At 45.7% G+C, this 19,701-nt stretch overlaps 1 protein-coding gene across 1 annotated transcript; it reads right to left on the reverse strand.

Annotated features, from left to right (window-relative positions):
- Positions 1–4,021: 4,021 nt before the first annotated feature.
- LOC103639337 (transcription factor bHLH30) lies at positions 4,022–7,400 on the reverse strand. The gene is made up of 2 exons (NM_001395057.1): positions 6,614–7,400; positions 4,022–5,548 (listed from the first exon to the last, which is right to left on the reverse strand). The coding sequence occupies exons 1-2, from the start codon at positions 7,349–7,351 to the stop codon at positions 4,982–4,984; spliced, it is 1,305 nt and encodes a 434-aa protein (NP_001381986.1). The 5' UTR covers positions 7,352–7,400; the 3' UTR covers positions 4,022–4,981.
- Positions 7,401–19,701: the final 12,301 nt, after the last annotated feature.

Below are 19,701 nucleotides of genomic sequence, written 5' to 3' on the forward strand. Positions count from 1 at the left end.
TGTGAATGGCTTTCGTTTTCGTTCAGACCAATTTGAAAAGTCTCGGCCTCGTGCAGCCACACGTAACACTGGAGTTCTGACTAGGGCACTCGATGCACTCGGCAGAGAAACTAATTATTATGGCATCATTCAAAACATCCTAGAGTTTAATTTTGCAGGGAACAAACCTTTGAAATTAGTATTCTTTCTATGTGATTGGTTTGACAGCACTAATGGGATTAGACAAAGTCAATATGGTATAACTGAAGTAAAGCACAAGGAACGACTTCGAGGCCATGATAATTTTATCCTTGCACACCAGTGCGAGCAGGTCTACTATATGTCGTACCCAAATCCGAAGTTTGAAGCATGGTGGGTAGTTCATAAGGTGAACCCTAGGGAACGTTTACATACTCCTTGCACTGCTGGTTATCAATTCGAAGACGAACAGGCCGATGATGTTTATCAAGAAGAAGAATTGCCAACTACTTTTACTATCGATGAGGGTGTTGCACTGAACTCACTAGTCGGAGACCGTAACGATGTCACTACTGATGAGTGTGTTGCACCGAAACGAAAACGAAATCCAAGGAACAAAAAAGCCACATTGCGAGCTTTGGATCGAAGAAGACTCCTTGATCGTGATTCTGATGAATTTTGATGTGTAATGCAAAATTTCATATTATGTTATGTATTATTTGATTTTTTGTTAGTTCACTTAATTTTATGGAGCTAATACATTTAATGTTTTTCTATTGAACAGGATGAGTGGTAGGAATAAACCAAAGCGCACTGCTAGGGGGTTTCTTAATGCGGCTAGCAGGATACTCCCTGGTGCACGTTCCCTTTTCCAAGGGAGTTCTTCTAGCCAGAGCAGACAGGAGGCGTTGCTGAGACACGCTCGGCTAGAACTACGTGATACACCTATCGCTCTACAACGGACTACCGATGTAAATGTTTATGTAATTAATCTTATTTGTCAGTCACTTATATAAATGATCTTATGTAAATGTTTATGTAAATTTTTACGTGTCTCTATTTCATGTGCATAGGAAGAGGAGGACGACGAGGAGGAGGTGCAACACCATGAGGAGGAGGACGAGGACGAGCAGGCCCATGAGGAGGATGACGAGGAGGACGAGCAGACCCATGAGGGCTTAGATGCTGAGGCGGATGACGATACCACCGAGGCTCCTGTCGTTCGACGAAGGGGCACTCGGAAGGGCCACTTTGTCCTACCTCCGTCGGCGCCTGCACAATCTGAAGCTCGAGTACTGATCATTCCGGTTGGTGATAGGTACTCACGTTTGGCCACTTTGTTCTTACTTATTTGTTTATTTTACACTATATATATGACATGATTTTCTTGTTTTTTGTCATGCAGCCAATGGGAAGACACGTCATTTGACGGTCGAGGTCACCATAGACAGGTTAATCAAGTCTTAGGTAACCTCTGTCGTCTACATAACCCAGGAATTGTCACCGACCCGAAAGGTGTGGTGGTTCCTTGCACTAGCTGGTCGCACTTCGCACTGGCTCCACATGCTACATATGGAACAGCTCAAGGCGCCGTCAAGCACGACTTTTGGGTAATTTTTTTCGAACTAACATTTATTAGTTGTTTCAACCTAACATTTATTAGTTGTTTTTGAACTAATTTTATTTTCGATGTTGGACAGAGACGCTATCGTGTGGAACCTGAGGCTCAAGAGCATGCAGACCGAGTATTAGAGAAAAATGCGAAAAAGGTGTGCAGGGATGCATTTTCCAATGCTCGTCTACAGGTTGTGAACGCGTACATGAAGCGCCGAGGTCATTCTATCAACAACTTTCGACAATATTCAGATGTCTACTTGACTGTAGACCAGTACATGGAGGTAAAAATCTAATTTAACAGCTCATTCAGATGTGAATGTAATTTTGAGCTAACGCTTTATATGCAGGTAACTCTTCCATGGATGGAACACCGGCCGCAGGCTTACAAGGCTTTGTGTGAGATATGGGCTTCGCCCGAGTGGATTGAGAAGTCAAACAGAAATCGACATAGACAGCGCCATCAGCAGGACGAGGACGATGATGAGGTGGTAGTCAACCATACCTATGGGGCTGATGGACACATTCGGTTGGCTAAGCGAATGGTGAGTATGTAGTATTCTGTTTTACTCAGAAATGAAACAGGATTGAACTCATATATTTGCAGGAGGCTCAAACTGGAGTTGTCCCGAGCCCAATCGATGTTTATAGGAGAGGGCATCGAGCGAAAAACAGTGAAATCTCCGATGAGCTGTGTAGTCAAGCGGCCGTTGAGCGTATGGTTAGTTGTTGTTATGATTAATGTTTTCTTCCCATATAGCTATAAATTACATGTGTGCTGAACCTTCATATTGTATTGCAGGAGACATACGGGCAGGAGATGGTTAAGAAGTATGGAGAAGACTACGATTGGCGAGGAGCGCCTACCATCGACGCTGAGGTTGTGCATTCACTTGGCGGCAAGGCGCATGGACGGTATGAACTTGTGAATTGTTTTCAATAATATTGAAACTACGACCGAATAGCTAATTTTCTTGTTCTTAAAGATATTCTATGTTTACCGGTGTTATCGATTCGACGGAGTTGCGTTCTCGTGGCGGCTCTTCGTCGCAGGCGGGCTGTGGTAGTAGCAGCCGTAGTCGCCGCTCTGTATCTAGCATGGAGGAAGCTATGAGGGAGCAGCAAGAAAAGTTTCGTGAAGAGATGCGGCAACAACAAATGGCATTTCTCCAACAGCAATCAGAGTACATGGCTGCTTACAACGCACAGGCGCAACAAGCAATGAACGTGAGTGTCTTATTTATTCTCAACACGCTCGATATTGGTTCTATAACTAATATATTATATTTGCAACAGTCTTGGTTTCCACAGCAGGCACAGCAGCAACCATTTGTTTTCCCTCAATTTCAGCCGCCGATGCCTCAGTGGGGATTACATGCTCCGCCACCTCCACCTCCACCTCAGGTTATTCAATTTAGTTAAGACTTGTCGTTTGTATCAACCTAATTGTCAAATCTTTACTAAACTTGATTTTGTAGGGATCCGGGGTCATGGGCCACAACACGCCACCACCGGTCATACCAGCACCAGGAGCTTATGTAGGGGAGGGAGCTTATGCAGGGGAGGGAGCTTATGCAGGAGAGGTTAGTTTGAGAAACAATTTGTTTGAATAGTCGTTATACATGTAACCAATGCCGTTATTAATGTCATCTTTTTTTTAGGATCCAACCCCGTTACACGACTTCGTCGACCAGTTATTGGCTTCTGGAGGTAGTGGACACAACTCCAACGACCCCAACGACCCCAATGTGTGATTACGTTAGCTTTGTGTCGCACTGTGTTGTAATGAACTATTTTGTGGACTTTATGTTTGTATGGACTATTTGTGGACTTTATATTTGTATGGACTCAAGTTTTAGGTTGTGAACTCAAGTATGAATTTTCTGTGATTGTATGGAATTTCTGTTATTGTATGAATTTTGTATGAAATTCTGTTATTTTTCGCATTTTTTTCAATTTTTTTTGCTCTGAAATTAGTAATTTTCGGCGGCCCCTCTGGCCGCCGAAAATAGCTATTTTATTTTCGGCAGTTGTTATTTCTGGCGGCCGACTGACTGGCCGCCGAAAATAATCTGTTATTTTCGGCGGCCAGGAAGCCAGCCGCCGAAAATAAGCTATTTTCGGCGGCCGGCCCCTGGCCGCCGAAAATAAAGCTTTATTTTCGGCCAGTTTTTTTTGGCGGCCAGAAGCCGCCGAAAATGACTGTAGCTGTTGTAGTGCTAAGGACGGCGTTCTGTAAACACTCCATTTACAGTGAAAGTTTCGTCTGGCTAGTGCCGTGGTTCTTCCCTTCGCATCGAAGGATTTTTTTTTGGTTGATCTACTTCGTTTTGCCTATTGATTCTGCTAACGGGCAATAAACTATATAGATGAAACCATACATACATTGTATCAGACACATGTTTTGCCTCTTGGATTCATTGCCTATGAAGAAGAAGCAATATAAGTAACAGCGCATGCATGTGCTATTCCATTCATCAATGAAATACAAAATATTTTTCGTGTCCCTTGAAAAGTATATATGAGCCCCAGCATTGGGGATGGCCTTAGATTCATGACTGAAGTGTGCAGCTTCATATACTACTCAATGGCCTCAGTATAATAAGGGACGGCGCCAAGTCAGCAGAGACCTACGTCGAAGTGGAGAGTTTCCATTCTGAACGAAGATGGATGGTGTTGCCATGTGCCTGTCGTTTGCTGGGAAATCGAGAGTGGCAGTATGTAGTATAATATCATTCACTCCTACGAAATATGTCTTGACTACCGAATATCCGAATTGAACCGCAGCTTCTACATTGTAGGACGTAGTACATGACTAATAACCAGCGCTAATGCTAATGTCAAGAAAGGAACTATAAATAAATTATAGTTATACATGACTTCGATCGTAACCAGCAGCTAATCTAGTTACGAAGCCATGCTACGTAGTACGTACTCAATGCTCTCAATTATAGCTGCCTGCAACTGCAAGCTTCTGCTACGTCCAAAGATCGAACTGACGATTTAATTTATTTGCTGGTAATTAAGAGAAAGAAGAAAAACGAATCGCTGTGTTTGATTGACGACGAGGATATCCCACCCATATGCATGCAGAGGCACACACTACTACCGATTCATCAGATCAATACATGCACAGCACAAGAGAGGAAGACTAGAAATAAATGAGAATAAACTTTTTTTTTAAAAAAAAAGTAGTGGATGCTGATAACGACGGGCAAACATGCATTATCATGGATCCGTGTAAGTAGCGCCAGCTAGTTGCATGCATGGTTGGTATTATATGGTATTATGACCAACTCATCTGATCGAGAGATTGTGGTGTTTGTGTTCTACTGTTGTTTCGTTTTAAATTTTGCACATCTCATCAAGTGGAAGTGGTGGTGGTGCGTGGATATATGTTAATTAGCTTCTAGATGGACCTGCTGTTCTCTAGGATCGCCGAAAGGCTCGTCGTGCGCTGCCGCTTGAGCCCGGCGGCGGCCGCTCCCGAGTCCTCGGCGGCCGACGCCGCCGCCGTGCGCTCCATGACGGCGCGCAGGGCCTCGTGGATGGACGCGACCGTGTGCTGCTGCGACGACACGGACACGGGCGCCGCCTCCTCCTGCCGGTCGTCGTCGTCGTCATCCGGCGCCGCCGCCCCCCCGTCGTCGTGGCATCCGGCGGCGGCGCTGCTGTCGTCGGCGGTGATGAGGAGGACGTTCTTGACGCGGCCGCCGAGGGTGGTGATCTCGGCCTTGAGCGCGCGCAGGCGGAGCGCCTTGAGCGCGCGGACGAGGTCCGGCAGCAGGTCGGCGCGGTCGTCGCAGCAGAGCGACGCGCGCACGACGAGGCGGCCGTCCTCGTCGCTGGACGCGTCGACGGTGAGCTCGTCGGACTCGGTGGGGAGCTGGCACGCCTCCTCCGTGATCTCCGACGTCTGCCGCTTCAGCTCCTTGACGTGCTGGATCACCTCCGCCAGCAGCGACGCCTTGTCTGTCTGCAACATGCATGCATGATCGATCCGAAAACCGCAATGAGGACCGAGGAGGAGGAGGAGGAGGAGGAGTAAATCGCAAGGAAAACAAGACTAAGCTAAACAGAAAGACGATCCATCGATGGCTGGGCCAGCATGCACTACTAGTAGTTGCCAGAATGATGAGAGGGCCGGGGAAGTATGCGGTGGACGTACGCATGCAGGCCAAAAGGAAGCCATGCGTGCCGTGGGGCATATGATATGCATGCATGCTTCCGACCGAGCGTGGGACTCACTCACCGCCACCGCCACCGGCCGCCTCCTACTTGGACTAGTGCAAAACGCATAGGTTGGTGTCGCTGTTGCTCTGCTAGTGGTGCTCGCACGCACGCTTCCACAAGCGAAGCGATCTATCTATGTCGTCGTCGCTCTTTTCGGTCCCGAGTGGGGCATCAAACCATGGCCACTCCCGATTCTTTTAATACATGTTCTGCTATCGCGCCTACCTGGGGGGTCAAAGCCACGGTTTGTGGTGCACTAACAACAGCCAACAGTACAGCACGAGGAGTACAGTATACTCCTGTTTGTTAGGGCAGGGTGGCGTGGCATGCAGGTTCTACAGAGGATCAGAGGCTAGCTGCTCGGATATATCCTTGGGAGTGTTGCTTGGGCGCGGTAACCCGGCCGGACCTGGCCAGCCTTTTGTTTATCTTTGCCGCCAGCCACTGACTGACACGAGCTCGCGGGTTTGTCTCTCCTCGGAGAGGCCGGCAGCCAGTAACTCCCGCATCGCGAGCTTTTTGTTCCCTTCCCGGTCCCTCTTTTTCGCGTCAACTAGGCGGCTCCCTCCCTGCCCATGTCTCCTACGTCAGACAGACATACTACACCTGTGCTCTTGTGCAGCTGCTATCTATCTATCGGGTGGAGACAGAGCCAGCAGCTAGCAATGCATGGAGTTCGCGCGCACGCGGACACATGCATGCATGCATCCGTTGCATCCGTGGACGATTATCACTGGACCCGCGTACGTCGTGAGTGACGACGGCGATCGAGCTGAGCCGAGCTGAGAGGACGTCGATGCATGATTACCTTGGTTGTGTTGGGCAGGAGGCTGCGGAGGCGCGCGAGGTGCGCGTTGATGCGCTCGCGGCGCCTGCGCTCGGCCTCGCTGTGGCTCTTGGACGCGGCCAGCGCCTTGGCGTCCAAGATCTCCTGCGCGGTCATCCGCCCGACGAAGTCCCCGAAGGGCGACGACGAGGACGCGAAGGGCGGGGGCATCATCATCATCATCCCTGGGCCGGCGTGCTGCTGGTGGTGGTGCGGGTGCCCCATGTAGAGGCCGAGCGGGTCCGACGACGTGGACGGGCCGCCGCCGCCGCCCGAATGGTGGTGGTCGTACGCGAGCTGGAGCGCGCGCCGCGCGTACAAGTCGGCGAAGAAGGGCGGCTGCGGCGGGGGAGGCGGCGGCGGCGGCGGCGGCTGCAGGAGCGGGAAGAACGGGGACTGGTGGTGGCCACCGCCGAGGTTATGGTGCTGCTGGAGCTGCTGCTGTTGCGGCGGCGGTGGCCAGCAGAGGATCTGGGGCGGCGCCATGGTCGTTGCTGCACTCACGCTCCCCACGCTGCTGATGCTCGCCTCGAACGCCATGCCCGCAGCGTCTTGATGACCAGCACTGCCGCCATCCCCTACCCCTTGCTCCACCACTCCTCCGCTCGTGGCGCCACCGCAGGCCCTCCCCTGGTGCTCGAGCTCCTCGTCGTCGCCGTCGTCGTCGACGAGCACTCCAACTTCCTGGTGGTGGTGATGGTGGTCGCCGTGACCACCCATCGATCGCCGATCCGGCTACTGGAGGAGGAGCTAGCTAGCAGCTGGGTCGTCGTTGGCGTGGGATGAAGCGAGAGATGGATGCTTCTCCTGCCGTGTCTAGGGCTAGCCTTTGTATAGGGGTGTGTGTCATGTGGCAGCATGATGCGCCTTTCGGCCTTTTTGTCTTTCGCTTATGATCTCGCCCGGCCTCGCGCAAGAATCATGGCGACCTCCCCGCCCCTGGCCTGCCTGATCACACAGAGACATAGAGCAAAAGGCCTCGCCTCTTTTTTTTTTCCCTTCTCTCCCTTGAATTAGCTCTTGCCTCCTGGGCTGGGCAGCCCTCCTCCAGACGACCTGACCTGACCTGACCAGCTGATAGCCTTACTTGGTTGCCACGCCTTTTCGATGGCCCTGTGGGGGCAAAGGCTAGTAGGGTAATATAATTACTAGGCTGGAGCAACGGAGACAGGAGGCGGAAAAGGGCCGTGTAAATGGAGGAGCTGATCGATCAGGCCTAGCTGGGACAGGACCAAAAGGGGACGACGCGTCGTGAGGGGGGGCAAAAGATCGCCTGGACTAGAAGGAGTGACCAGGACGGGCCTTCTCGGTCAAGGCAAGGCCCATGTTATGCAGCGAGCGAGAACAAGCACCCGTCCACTTTACGAATCCACGCCTCCCCCGCGAGACACAATCATTTTGTCTTGCAATACACTCGCCGTCGCCGGCCGGCCTCCCTGCGCGCGGTTTGCAGCGGCAGAGGCTAATGCCCCAGCGTGGGCGCAGGATTGAACAAAACAGGATCCGCGCCACGATTATCAAGTGGTTTCAGATCTCGGCCCATGATTACAACAAAGGCCCGCGCGTCCTCTCCGATCCGCGCGAATGGGGCTGCCATGGAGGGAATGAGCATGCATGATGCATCAGAAAGATCCACCCCCACGGCGCGGCCGGCCCCTGCATGCCGGCGCCGCCATGATGCGCCCCCGCCCTGCCGCGACGCGCGCGCGTCGTCGACGACACGATCATGCTGCTGTGCCGCCCGCTCCGCTCGCCCGGGGCCGGCGAGCGGGGGGCCGACAAGTGGAGCAGTCTCGTTCCTTGCACCCCCCCCCCCCCCCCCCCCCCACCGAGATAGCGCGTCCCTCTCCTCCTCCCCGCGCCTTCGTGATTGCGTTTCGTACGCCTGGCGGACGGAGACACGGAGGAAGCCACGCACGCATCGATCGAATCGGGTTCAGGTTGCCGCTGCATTTGCATGGCACGCGCCCTGAGGAAGCCATGTGCGCGTCATGCAACGTAACGGTGACGCGCCCGAGCCGAGCGCGCGGCTGGCAGTTTCAGAGCGCGGGAGGGATCGACTATAGCCGGGCAAAACGAGCGGTGAGAACTCATCATGGCGTGCCTCCGGCGCATTCAGGGCTCTCCGGCGCTGCCCACGTTTGGGCTCGCGCGCTCCCTGCGACGTCGCCGCGCCCTCGTTGCTGCTGACGCTGTGCTGCACTGTCGATCCACAGTAGTTATGCGCCGCGTACGCATCGTAAAATCAAAAGATCGGACGATGCTTAGCCGTCGTTCAGACCTCAGCCTCCGGCACTGTAGTTCCTTTTGCACCCGGCCTCTGTACTTTCCTTTCCCAAGAACCGTGCAAGTCCTGGAAGCATAGATGGACTAACAGGCTAAAAGTAGCACCAGTGCAGTGTGCAGCACCGTTTTTTCCTGGTAAAGAAAAACAAAAGAGTCTTTGCAGGAGAAAAGACAAAATCGATACCTTATAATATTACCAAAAGTACCTTCGTCTCCCGGTCCACGATCTCTTGGTCTCACTCATCATCTTCCGTCACTCGGTTCACTTATCTCTTTGACAATGTAGTTTTTCAGAGATGTCACACCACTTTATGTATTGGTCTCACTCTCACTGGCCAAATAATCCGAACCAGCAGCAAAGGTTCTTATCACAATTTCGCTTAGGCCCCGTTTATTTCGTTGAAATTGAGTTTCATTTTAATAATTGTAATTTAGATAAAACTAGTTAAGTGTATATATTTATATATGTAATGTATTTGTATATTATCTTAAATCATATGATATAGATAGTTATATACTATATTCATGTTATAACGAAGCAAGTAAAAGAGTGTGCTATAAGTTATACATCGGAAAGATATCATGTAAATCTATATAATCAATTTTCATCTCTCACCCCATGAATTTGAGATAGACTTATATGATAACTTTAGAAAGTGGTGGAATGTCACATTCTAAAAAAATAGTTTATTCCAATAGTGAGATTCTAATTCCTCAAAATAAAAGGAAATAAACGAGGCCTTAACGTCTAATTGAAAACAGGTTTAACAAGAGGTAAAGGGGTGGAGTGACACGTACAGAGCCTTGTTACAATAGTGGACTTTTAACGAAGGTTTGCATCCATTTGTTTGGAGTCTACGACGTTAGGCTGACTTATACACATCTCGCCAAAAGGAAGAAAAACTACACGAGGAATTTGGTTTTTTTTGCAGGAGGGTAAGAATGCGAATGGTAAAAATGTTTGCTATTTTGCAGTAAAGTAGAAACATGTAACAAATTTTTTTCTTCGAACGTCACCAGTCACCACAATGCTGCGTTTTTTATGGCGCTCTGTCGTCCACTTCTTTTTAGAAACCTCCCTCGATCCCCAAAGTATCATCGATCACTTGTTTGATGGTTATTAGGCCAACTAGACACCGACGGCCCTATCTATGCTCGGATGCTCCCTCACAGAAACAGTTCGCTCATGAGTCATGGATGATCTTTTATTTACCACTAGATATGTGCCCGTGCGTTACCACGAGAGTTAAAAATTTGTATAAAACATATATATGTAACGATAATTGTCACTAAGATATGAAAAATCCGTGTAGCAAAATATCACCTTAACACTAATATTATATTCTAAATATAGACTGGATGCTTTGGTATCTATTCACAGTTGAAGATTAAACTGGGAAAACTTGATTAATCATTCATTGCCCAGATGCAACTGAGAACACAACAAGAACCCAATTTAGAAGGACGAGAAAGAACCAAATGCACACGGTTCAGCTCATCCTTCTGAATTGAACATCTATTAAAGTTAGCATAGCATAGCTATATGCATTAATAAGTAAGCTAAAAAAGATCAAACAATCTGGGAGATAAATAATGTACTCCTGTGAGTAGCTAACACGACATTTGGTATAAGTTTTATATCCTTACTTTTCACATATAAGCATTTATATCTGCTAGTTATAAGCAGCATGTTGTAAAAGTGTTGTGGAAATGATTGAGTAAATTTGACAGTGGTTGATAGGTAGTCATCATTTTCTATATATTGTGCACAAAGAGAAGTATGCCTAAGAAATGGGTATATTTATTGAAAAAACTTGACCAATATAGAAGGGTTTTTAATTAAGAACACATACAAAAATTTGCCTCGACAATGACTTGGACTTCAGGGATCGGGTGTGGGCGTACCTACATACTGTCGACCAACTGAGCTACACTTAGTTCTTCAAATTTTCATTTTAATTAAGAACACATTCAAAATTTTGCCTCGACAAGAACACATGTAGCGTGAGTGGAGGGAGCCACAGGGCTTAGCTTCGGAGGCTAGTTGCATGCTTGCATGCAGCATGAGTAGATGAGGGGACACTCGTAGTTTGTATAGTTGCATGCTTGCATGCAGTGTGAGTGGGAGAGTAGGTGCATGGTGAGTGGGGCATGTTTTGATCTACATTACCTTCTTAATAGTTAGTAGAGATTCTAGCAAAAATAATGTTACACTTTCTGGTTGGACCTTTTGACTTTGTTGTAATAAGCATGATATGGTATCGTATGAAGCTAAAATGTTTTCCATTATCCAAAAATGTGGTTCATGAAATTTTAGATAAAAAAGGGTGTATGCTTGTACCGAGGGTGGTAATGGATCATATGATCTAAATATTTTTTTCATGATTTATTTGAGTTATTAAATTTTTTAGTAAAAATAAATATAAATAGAGCACGATCGTAATTCGATATGTTTTTTTAAAATTTTATAAATGTAAAATTTAAATCAGATTACAACCCGTACCACGACTTCTGAGGTAAATAAATAAACAACAAAAACTGTTTCATGGTCATGCCGTAGAATAGAATAGATGCATGTACCTTCCTTTTCTCGGGCCGTGGAATGATAGAGCGCTTCCAGGCGTACATGAGAGAAACGAAACGGACGTGCACTAAGCCTTTAGCCCGAGGCCCTGTAAGCACCTTTTGGGCCAGTGTAGTAGGAAGGGGCCCGGTCGTGGTCTCGGCAACATTAAGCAAAAGAAAAAAAAAACTTTTTAGACGTGCCCTTCTTCTCTTAAAAAAACAACCTAGTTTTTAAAAAAATAGTTTTTATCTTTTAGCTAGAAGAGACTAACTTCTTATTTTTTTAAAAAACCCCGGGAATCTAATTTCTATAAATATGTAGAACCAAATCAATTTTTATAAATAGTTTCCTAAAACACAGGGTGCTTGCAAACAGGGTCTAACTAAATCGCAGTACCAGAAGAAAACATCTGCCATTAGCACTTGCACTGTAGCAGAAAGGTCCCCGGATTTCTTAGCTACTTGCGGAGTCTGGACTGTGCAAGTCCGGAGCATAGAAACACCATGGCGTAGAGTTCGTAGTCGTGACGTTCTGCTGCGTTTGACCGTCGCAAGCAGACAACCGAGGAGGAACAATTTAAAAAAACGGTGTCGCAAGATGCTGCCATGCCAAGCCGCGCTGGCCTCACGTGATCTCCCCGCATGACCCGCCGGCAGCAGAAACTTCTCTTCTCCATTGGATCCACCGGCGTGTCTCGTCTCGTCTCCAGTGGGATGAGACCGGCGAAGGACATTGGTCCGTCAGAAAATTTGTAATGGCAAGCTGTCTTCAGAAGCTACGATCCCACATACTAGGCCGTGGAAAATAGACCTACGTACGGACCTGAATGGCTGAGCAAAGTAAAGGAGAGAGAAGATGAGAGAGAGAGAGAGGGGAAAAACATGCTATAAATTAGAGCTCGTTTAGACGCAACAACCAAAAAGCTTTGAACTTCCTTTGGATTCAAATTATAATTTAGACTGAAGGGAGTAAAGGAGATAATGAGGTCATGTACTAATTGACTACTATATGGATGAGCTAATTAAGTAGACTGCAAAGATTTTTACAGCTGCCAGTTTGCGTAAACTATATGGATGAACTAATTGACTACTATAATAATTGACTACTAGTTGATTAAGTAGGCTCTTCTGTTTATTTCCGGTTTGCGTGGTAGCTCAAACGTCACGTGCGATGACCGGTGGAGGGATACAGTCGTAGGCTGGCTGGAATACATTTTACCAAACCTCCCCTGGCATTCATCATATTTCTGCGAAGGGTCGGAGAGACTTTCACGCATCCAGCGGTAATACAGCCGTACCTGCTGGCGCGGCGACCTGATTTGTCCACACGGCGTTAGATCTGTTGCAATCTCTTGCAGTACTCAGTGGTAATCAGTGGAGAGACAAGAGCGAATGAGACAAATGACTGGTGTCTTCTGCTTATTGCAGGGATCTCTATATATATACATGTGTACAAAGGGCATCAGACCCTTGGATCAAATAACCGTAGAATCAACGGTTGGATGGGTCTTGATCATATATTACATTGTTTTGTAACACTCCCCCTTGATCAACCCAAAACTGTTTGATCATCTGCAATTTATCTTATCTCCTCAAAAACCCTGTGGGAAAAATAAGGAGTACACAATATCTTTTGGATAATGAGAACAATCTCACATTGTCTCCAAAAGAAAAATATGCTTGTAATCATCATGTATAAAAACCCCTGTGGGAAAAATCAATGATGAAGCATATAGCTTTGTTGATATTACCTCGTTAAAAACTTTGGATGAGAAAACCTTAGTAAGGCAAAACTCATACAAAGAAAAGAGTGTAATATGATGGTTCAATACAGGTTATATATCATGGGGAATTACTCCCCCTGAACCTTGCAAGCACTTAAGTCGTCTCATACCAATCCCCTCAACACATTTCTGAAATGTAGAGTATGGTAGAGATTTTGTGAATAGATCTGCAAGATTATCACAAGACTTTGTTTGCAAGATGTTTATATCCCCTTTTTTCTGAAGTTCATGGGGATAAAATAGTTTAGGAGAAATATGCTTATTGATATTGCTCTTGATATAACCTGTATCCATCTGAACAACACAAGCTGAATTATCTTCATAGATAATTGTTGGTGAGTCAAGAGAACCAATACCACAAGTTGTGAGTATATGATTCACTATTCTACGAAGCCATACACATTCACGTGATGCTTCAAATAATGCAATTATTTCAGAATGGTTGGTGGACGTGGTCACCAAAGTCTATTTAGACGATTTCCACGATATGGCAGTTCCACCTTGTAAGAATACGAATCCTGTTTGCGATCGGCCATTGTGGGGATCAGATAAATAGCCAGCATCTGTATACCCAATTAAACTAGGACCATTACTTCTTTTGTAAAAGAGTCCTAGATCCTTTGTGCCATTTAGGTATCTGAAAATATTCTTAATGCCAACCCAGTGTCTTTTCGTTGGGGCAGAACTGTGCCTTGCTAACAAGTTTACTGCAAAAGCAATATCCGGCCGGGTATTGTTAGCAAGATACATCAATGCACCAATAGCACTGAGATATGGGAACTCCGGTCCCAATGTCTGTTCCTCATCATCCCGTGGTCTGAATGGATCTTTCTTTAAATCCAAAGATCTGACCACCATAGGAGTCTTTGAAGGATAAGACATATGCATATTGAATTTTTCCAATACCTTTTGGGTATATGTACTTTGATGTACAAGGATTCCAGAAGGTAAATGCTCAAGTTGTAAACCTAAGCAAAATTTGGTTTTACCCAAATCCTTCATCTCAAATTCCGTCGTTAAATGATGACGTGCTTCATCAATATCAAGTTTATTTCCTATGATGTTAAGGTCATCAACATAAACTGATATGATACAGAATCCCACTTTGGATCTTTTGATGAAGACGCACGGGCAATCATCATTTTTCGTGTATCCCTTACGTAAAAGGAATTCACTCAATCGGTTGTACCACATTCTGCCCGATTGTTTTAAGCCATATAATGACTTCTGCAACTTTACACAATACATGTTGCGCTTTGCCTTTGGATTCGGTACATCTATTCCATCAGGAACTTTCATGTATATATCAGAATCCAGTGACCCATAAAGATATGCGGTCACTACGTCCATCAACTGCAAAGATAGACGATTTTGCACTGCCAAAGATATTAAATATCGGAATGTTATTGCACTCATGACTGGTGAATAAGTTTTGTTGAAATCAACGCCGGGTCTTTGCGTAAACCCTTGTGCTACTAGCCTTGCTTTGTATCTCACTACCTCACCATTTTCATTTCGTTTCCGAATGAAAACCCACTTATATCCCACAGGGAAGATATCACGTGGTGTAGGTATTACAGCAGAGAAAACTTCTCTTTTGTAAAGCGAGGCTAACTCCGCTTCGATTGCTGCCTTCCATTTGATCCAATCCGAGCGCTTACTGCACTCTGCCATGGTCTTTGGATCTAGATCATTTTGAAGGTCCTCAGCAATCTGCTCGGAGAAATATATGTCGACATTTGTAGCTTTTCTATCATATGTTTCACCAGTCTCAACATAGTTGATGGCAATTTCATCATTCCTTAGAGACTCATCATAATTTCCCAAATTGATGTGTCCAGGATTTTCCGATGTCCCAGCCTCGGTTATGTGCACATCCGAGCTGGGTTGTGGATCATCACAATCCACATGATACATTGTATCATATTGGTGTCCTTTTGCATTCACTATTGTTCTTTGCTTCTTAGCAACAGAACAGCGCTTATTCACCATACTTCTCCTCTCTAGGAGTTGAGTGGCCTTATTCGGTACTTCCACTCTTTCTGGTGCATTCCTAGCAGGAATGAATGATTTAGTGACACCTTTGTAATTAGTGAATGCATCTGGCAGTTCATTTGCAAGTCTTTGCAAATGTATAATTTTCTGAACTTGCAGTTCAGTTTCTGAAGTACGTGGATCAGAACCTGGAATACTTTGAGTATTCCAATTTATTTCCTGGCATTCTTTTTGGTACATAAATTCTCCCCCTAATGCCGGGAAATGTTCCTCATCAAAGATAGAGTCAGCAAAACGGGCTGTAAATAGATCCCCTGTTAAGGGTTCTAAATACTTAATGATCGACGGAGATTGAAATCCCACATAGATCCCCACTTTCCTTTGTGGGCCCATAGCTGTTCTCTGAGGTGGTGAGATTGGAATGTATACACAACATCCAAATTTACACAAATGGGAAATACTTGGAGGATTTCCACGTACCATTTGTATTGGGGATGTTGAATGGTATGCAGTTGGTCGTAATTGTATAAGGTCAGCAGCGTGCAGAACTGCATGACCCCAACACGACGAAGGCAATTTGCAATTCATCAATAATGGCCTTGCTATGAGTTTAATCCTCTTGATTAGTGACTCAGCCAGACCATTCTGGGTGTGGACATACGGTACCGAGTGCTGTACTTGAATCCCCAACGCCATACAATAATCATTGAATGCCTGAGATTTGAATTCAGCAGCATTGTCCATTCGGATTGAACTAATCCGATGCTCAGGAAAATTTGCCTTTAACTTGATAATTTGAGACATTATCTTGGCAAATGCATGGTTGCGTGTTGATAGTAAACACACATGTGACCATCTAGTAGATGCGTCAATCAGTACCATGAAATACCTGAACGGCCCAGAAGTTGGCATAATGGGCCCACAAATATCTCCTTGAATCCTTTCAAGGAATTTAAGCGGTTCAGCTTTAATTTTGAGATATGATGGTCTCAAAATAAGTTTCCCAGTTGCACATGCGGTGCAAACAAAATCCTGAGATTTGGGAAAACTTGTTGTGGGCAGATTATGGCCAATTGAATTGCCTGTAATTTTCCTCATTATCCCTACGCCAGGATGACCAAGTCGATCATGCCAAATTTGGAATGCATCAACATCTTGGAAAATTACCTTGTATGCAACATGTGCATTGCTTTTAATATATGTATAGTACAACCCTGACGTGAGTGATGGAATTTTCTCGCATATGCGCTTGCCATATTTATTCGGCTTGGTCAAGAAGAGAAACTCTTCTTGATTTTCATCATGGGTTTCAATATGAAATCCATTTTGCCGGATATCTCTAAAACTTAGGAGGGTACGTGTAGAATCAGGATACAATAATGCATCCTCGATCACAATTTCAGTACCCATGGGGAGTGTAATAGTTGCTCGACGAGAGCCAACTATCATAGCATCGCGTCCGGCGATGGTCAAAACTTTCCCATCTCTTTTCTTAAGAGTCTGAAAGTATTTGATCTCCCTAAGTATAGAGTTTGTGGTACAACTGTCCACAAGGCATAATTCCTCTTCCGTCGAGTTGTCATCATTATGCATCTATACATAAAAAAAATTCTGAATAAGAATTTGTGTGATGCAACTTAGTACTATACATAACATGATATTTAAATATCACAATGTCGAAACAATATTACAATAATGGTATGGCGACTCATCCAATGAGTTCGCACTACACACAGGACCCAACACTGGTCTTGTAGAGTGTGTTACATCTCAACACATGAGATTGTATACCTCTACTTATTACAACAACATTATAAAGACAGTATAGAACAACCACACAAGCCACAGTGATCATGATCAAATCTCCAAGCATGAGAGATTTATGCCAAATCTCCAAATGGATCCTTTGACATATACTCAATGATCATATCATCAGATTCATCTTCTTGCAGAAGTGGAGGCTTGTTGTCAACCCCATTGAGGTGCTCTTTAGCAAGAGTGTTCTTCAGGTCACCAGAAGCCAGTGAAGAACTTCCAACCTCAATTTGTGCTTCAGTAGAATTGAAATGAGCCTCAAAACCAGGCTTATCAGACTTTGGCTTCTTTAGGGATTGTTGATACAAAAGAACAAGGTGCTTAGGGCAAGTGCAGTCCCTAGCAAAATGGCCCTCAGTACCACATTTAAGGCAAGCTCTGTTGCCCTTAGATGGTAGAGGCTTGCCATTTCCTTTTCCTTTTCCTTTACCTTTCTTGTGGAATTTGTTCTTCTTGAATTTGTGAGGTCCAGGGGGATTCTTGAAGTTTTTCTTGAATCCTTTCTTATTCTCAGTCTTATGCACATTGAAATGTACCTCAGGCAGGGGAGCAGACCCAGGAGGGCGCTGCTGAGCATTCTTTAGAAGAAGCTCATGATGCTTTTCTGCTTGGGTCAATGTGTGCATGAGTTGAGAATATCTCTGGAAATTACTAGAGCGATACTGCTGATGCAATATCCTGTCCTCTGGAAGCATGGTAGATAGAGTCTTCTCTATCTTGTCTGCTTCAGAGGGCTCTTTCTCACAAAATTTCAATTTAGAACAAATGCTATGAAGAGCATGGTTATATTCTGCAACAGATTTAAAATCTTGCAGACGAAGGTGGTTCCACTCATGGTTGGCTGACGGCCATATGAGCTCCTTTTGCTGTTCATAGCGCTCTTTGAGAGATTTCCACAAGTTATGAGGGCATCTCTCCATAAGGTACTCTTGTTTAAGGTCCTTATGGATGTAAAGCCTCAAAAGGAAAAGTGTTGTGTTCTTTTTAACCTCATTCACTGGATCAGTACCAGTGATGGGTGCTGCAATTGCATCAATGATCCCACGAGAAGCAAAAGTTATTTCAATATCTGAAGCCCAAGTTGGGTAGTTATGCCCATCAAGGGCGAGTTCCTCGAACTCTTTGGTTGACATGTTCCTACAGTCATTACCATGGACATCCATTAATTTACGCATAAATTAATAGTCACAATGGTGATGTTGTAAGCTCAATATGCAAAATTACATATGTAACGAGTTTCTTGAAGGTTCCAAACCTTCCCATAGAATAAATACTTTGAATTTTAGTAAGCATAGTATAGATAATCCTCAAATTAATGAGGTAGATCTAGTAGTGGGCAAGAAACTTGCTGCCTAAAAGCACGGTCTCTGGGCTGATAAGTTCACGGATGAACAAACTGCAGCCAATGCTTAGGTCTCCACTACCCATGCTCTACTAATTATCAAAGTAAAATTCACTAACTCTTACATGTGATATGAGTTGCCTGAAGGTTCCAAACCTTCCAATTGAATAAATACTTTGAATTTTAGTAAGCATAGTATAGATAATCCTCAAATTAATGAGGTAGATCTAGTAGTGGGCAAGAAACTTGCTGCCTAAAAGCACGGTCTCTAGGCAGATAAGTTCATAAATGAACAAACCGCAGCCAATGCTTAGGTCTCCACTACCCATGCTCTACTAATTATCAAAGTAAAATTCAATAACTCCATATCCTGTTATTTTGGATAGCACGTATAGGTAATCATCCCGAGGGATGTAGACCTCATAGAGATAGACATTCCAAATGCTGCCTCAAGCACGGTCTCTGGGCTACTAAATTCTATAAAGAATTTAGTGCAGCCAATGCTTGGGACTCTATCTCCCTATGCTCTTAATCCAAAATAATGTAATTTCATTTTTGCATAAGTTTTATTAAGTCTGTACTTAATAAACGCTATATTTATATGCAAACATAAATGAATGCGTAAATCATAGCAAGTAGAGATATGTGAATTATTAATGTAAGACAAACAATAATTCACGAACTAAAATCTGCTATATTTACAATAAAACAGATATGTCTTTACAATATATGCAGTCTAAATTGCGAATTTAGACGCCTAAGATAACTGTGAACTGAAAATGCATATAAAACAGAGTCTTATACAGAAATTCAGAATTTAAAATGGTAAAACAGGCCATTTTTGCTCCTGAAAAGCAGCCCAGGCGACCTGCCAGGCGGGCCTGGCAGCGGCCAGAAGGCCTGCACGCCGGCCCAGCCTAGCTGGCCGGCCCAGGCGGCCCACCAGAGAGCCAATCGGTTGATAACAAATTGGGGCGGCTAGGGTTTCCAACCCTAACCGCCCCTGTAGCCGCCAGCAGTCACCCTGGCCGCCGCCAGGAAGAAGGGGCTTCCAGCCGCCGCCAGCAGGAGCAGTCGATCGCCCGCGCCTAGCGTCTCCTGGGTCGCCCGCGCCGAGCGCCGAGCGCCTCGAGACGAGCGCCGAGCGGCCATGGGAGCCGCGCCGAGCGCCCTCGTGGGGCCCGCCCGAGCACCGCCAGCCGCCGGGCGGAGAGCCGCCACCGGAGCCGTTCGCCGCTGGGCCTTGGCCGGCTCGTGCCTCCGCACGTGAGGCCGAGCAGGAG

This window comes from Zea mays, chromosome 9 (assembly GCF_902167145.1).
Source record: "Zea mays cultivar B73 chromosome 9, Zm-B73-REFERENCE-NAM-5.0, whole genome shotgun sequence".
Lineage (NCBI taxonomy): Eukaryota > Viridiplantae > Streptophyta > Magnoliopsida > Poales > Poaceae > Zea > Zea mays.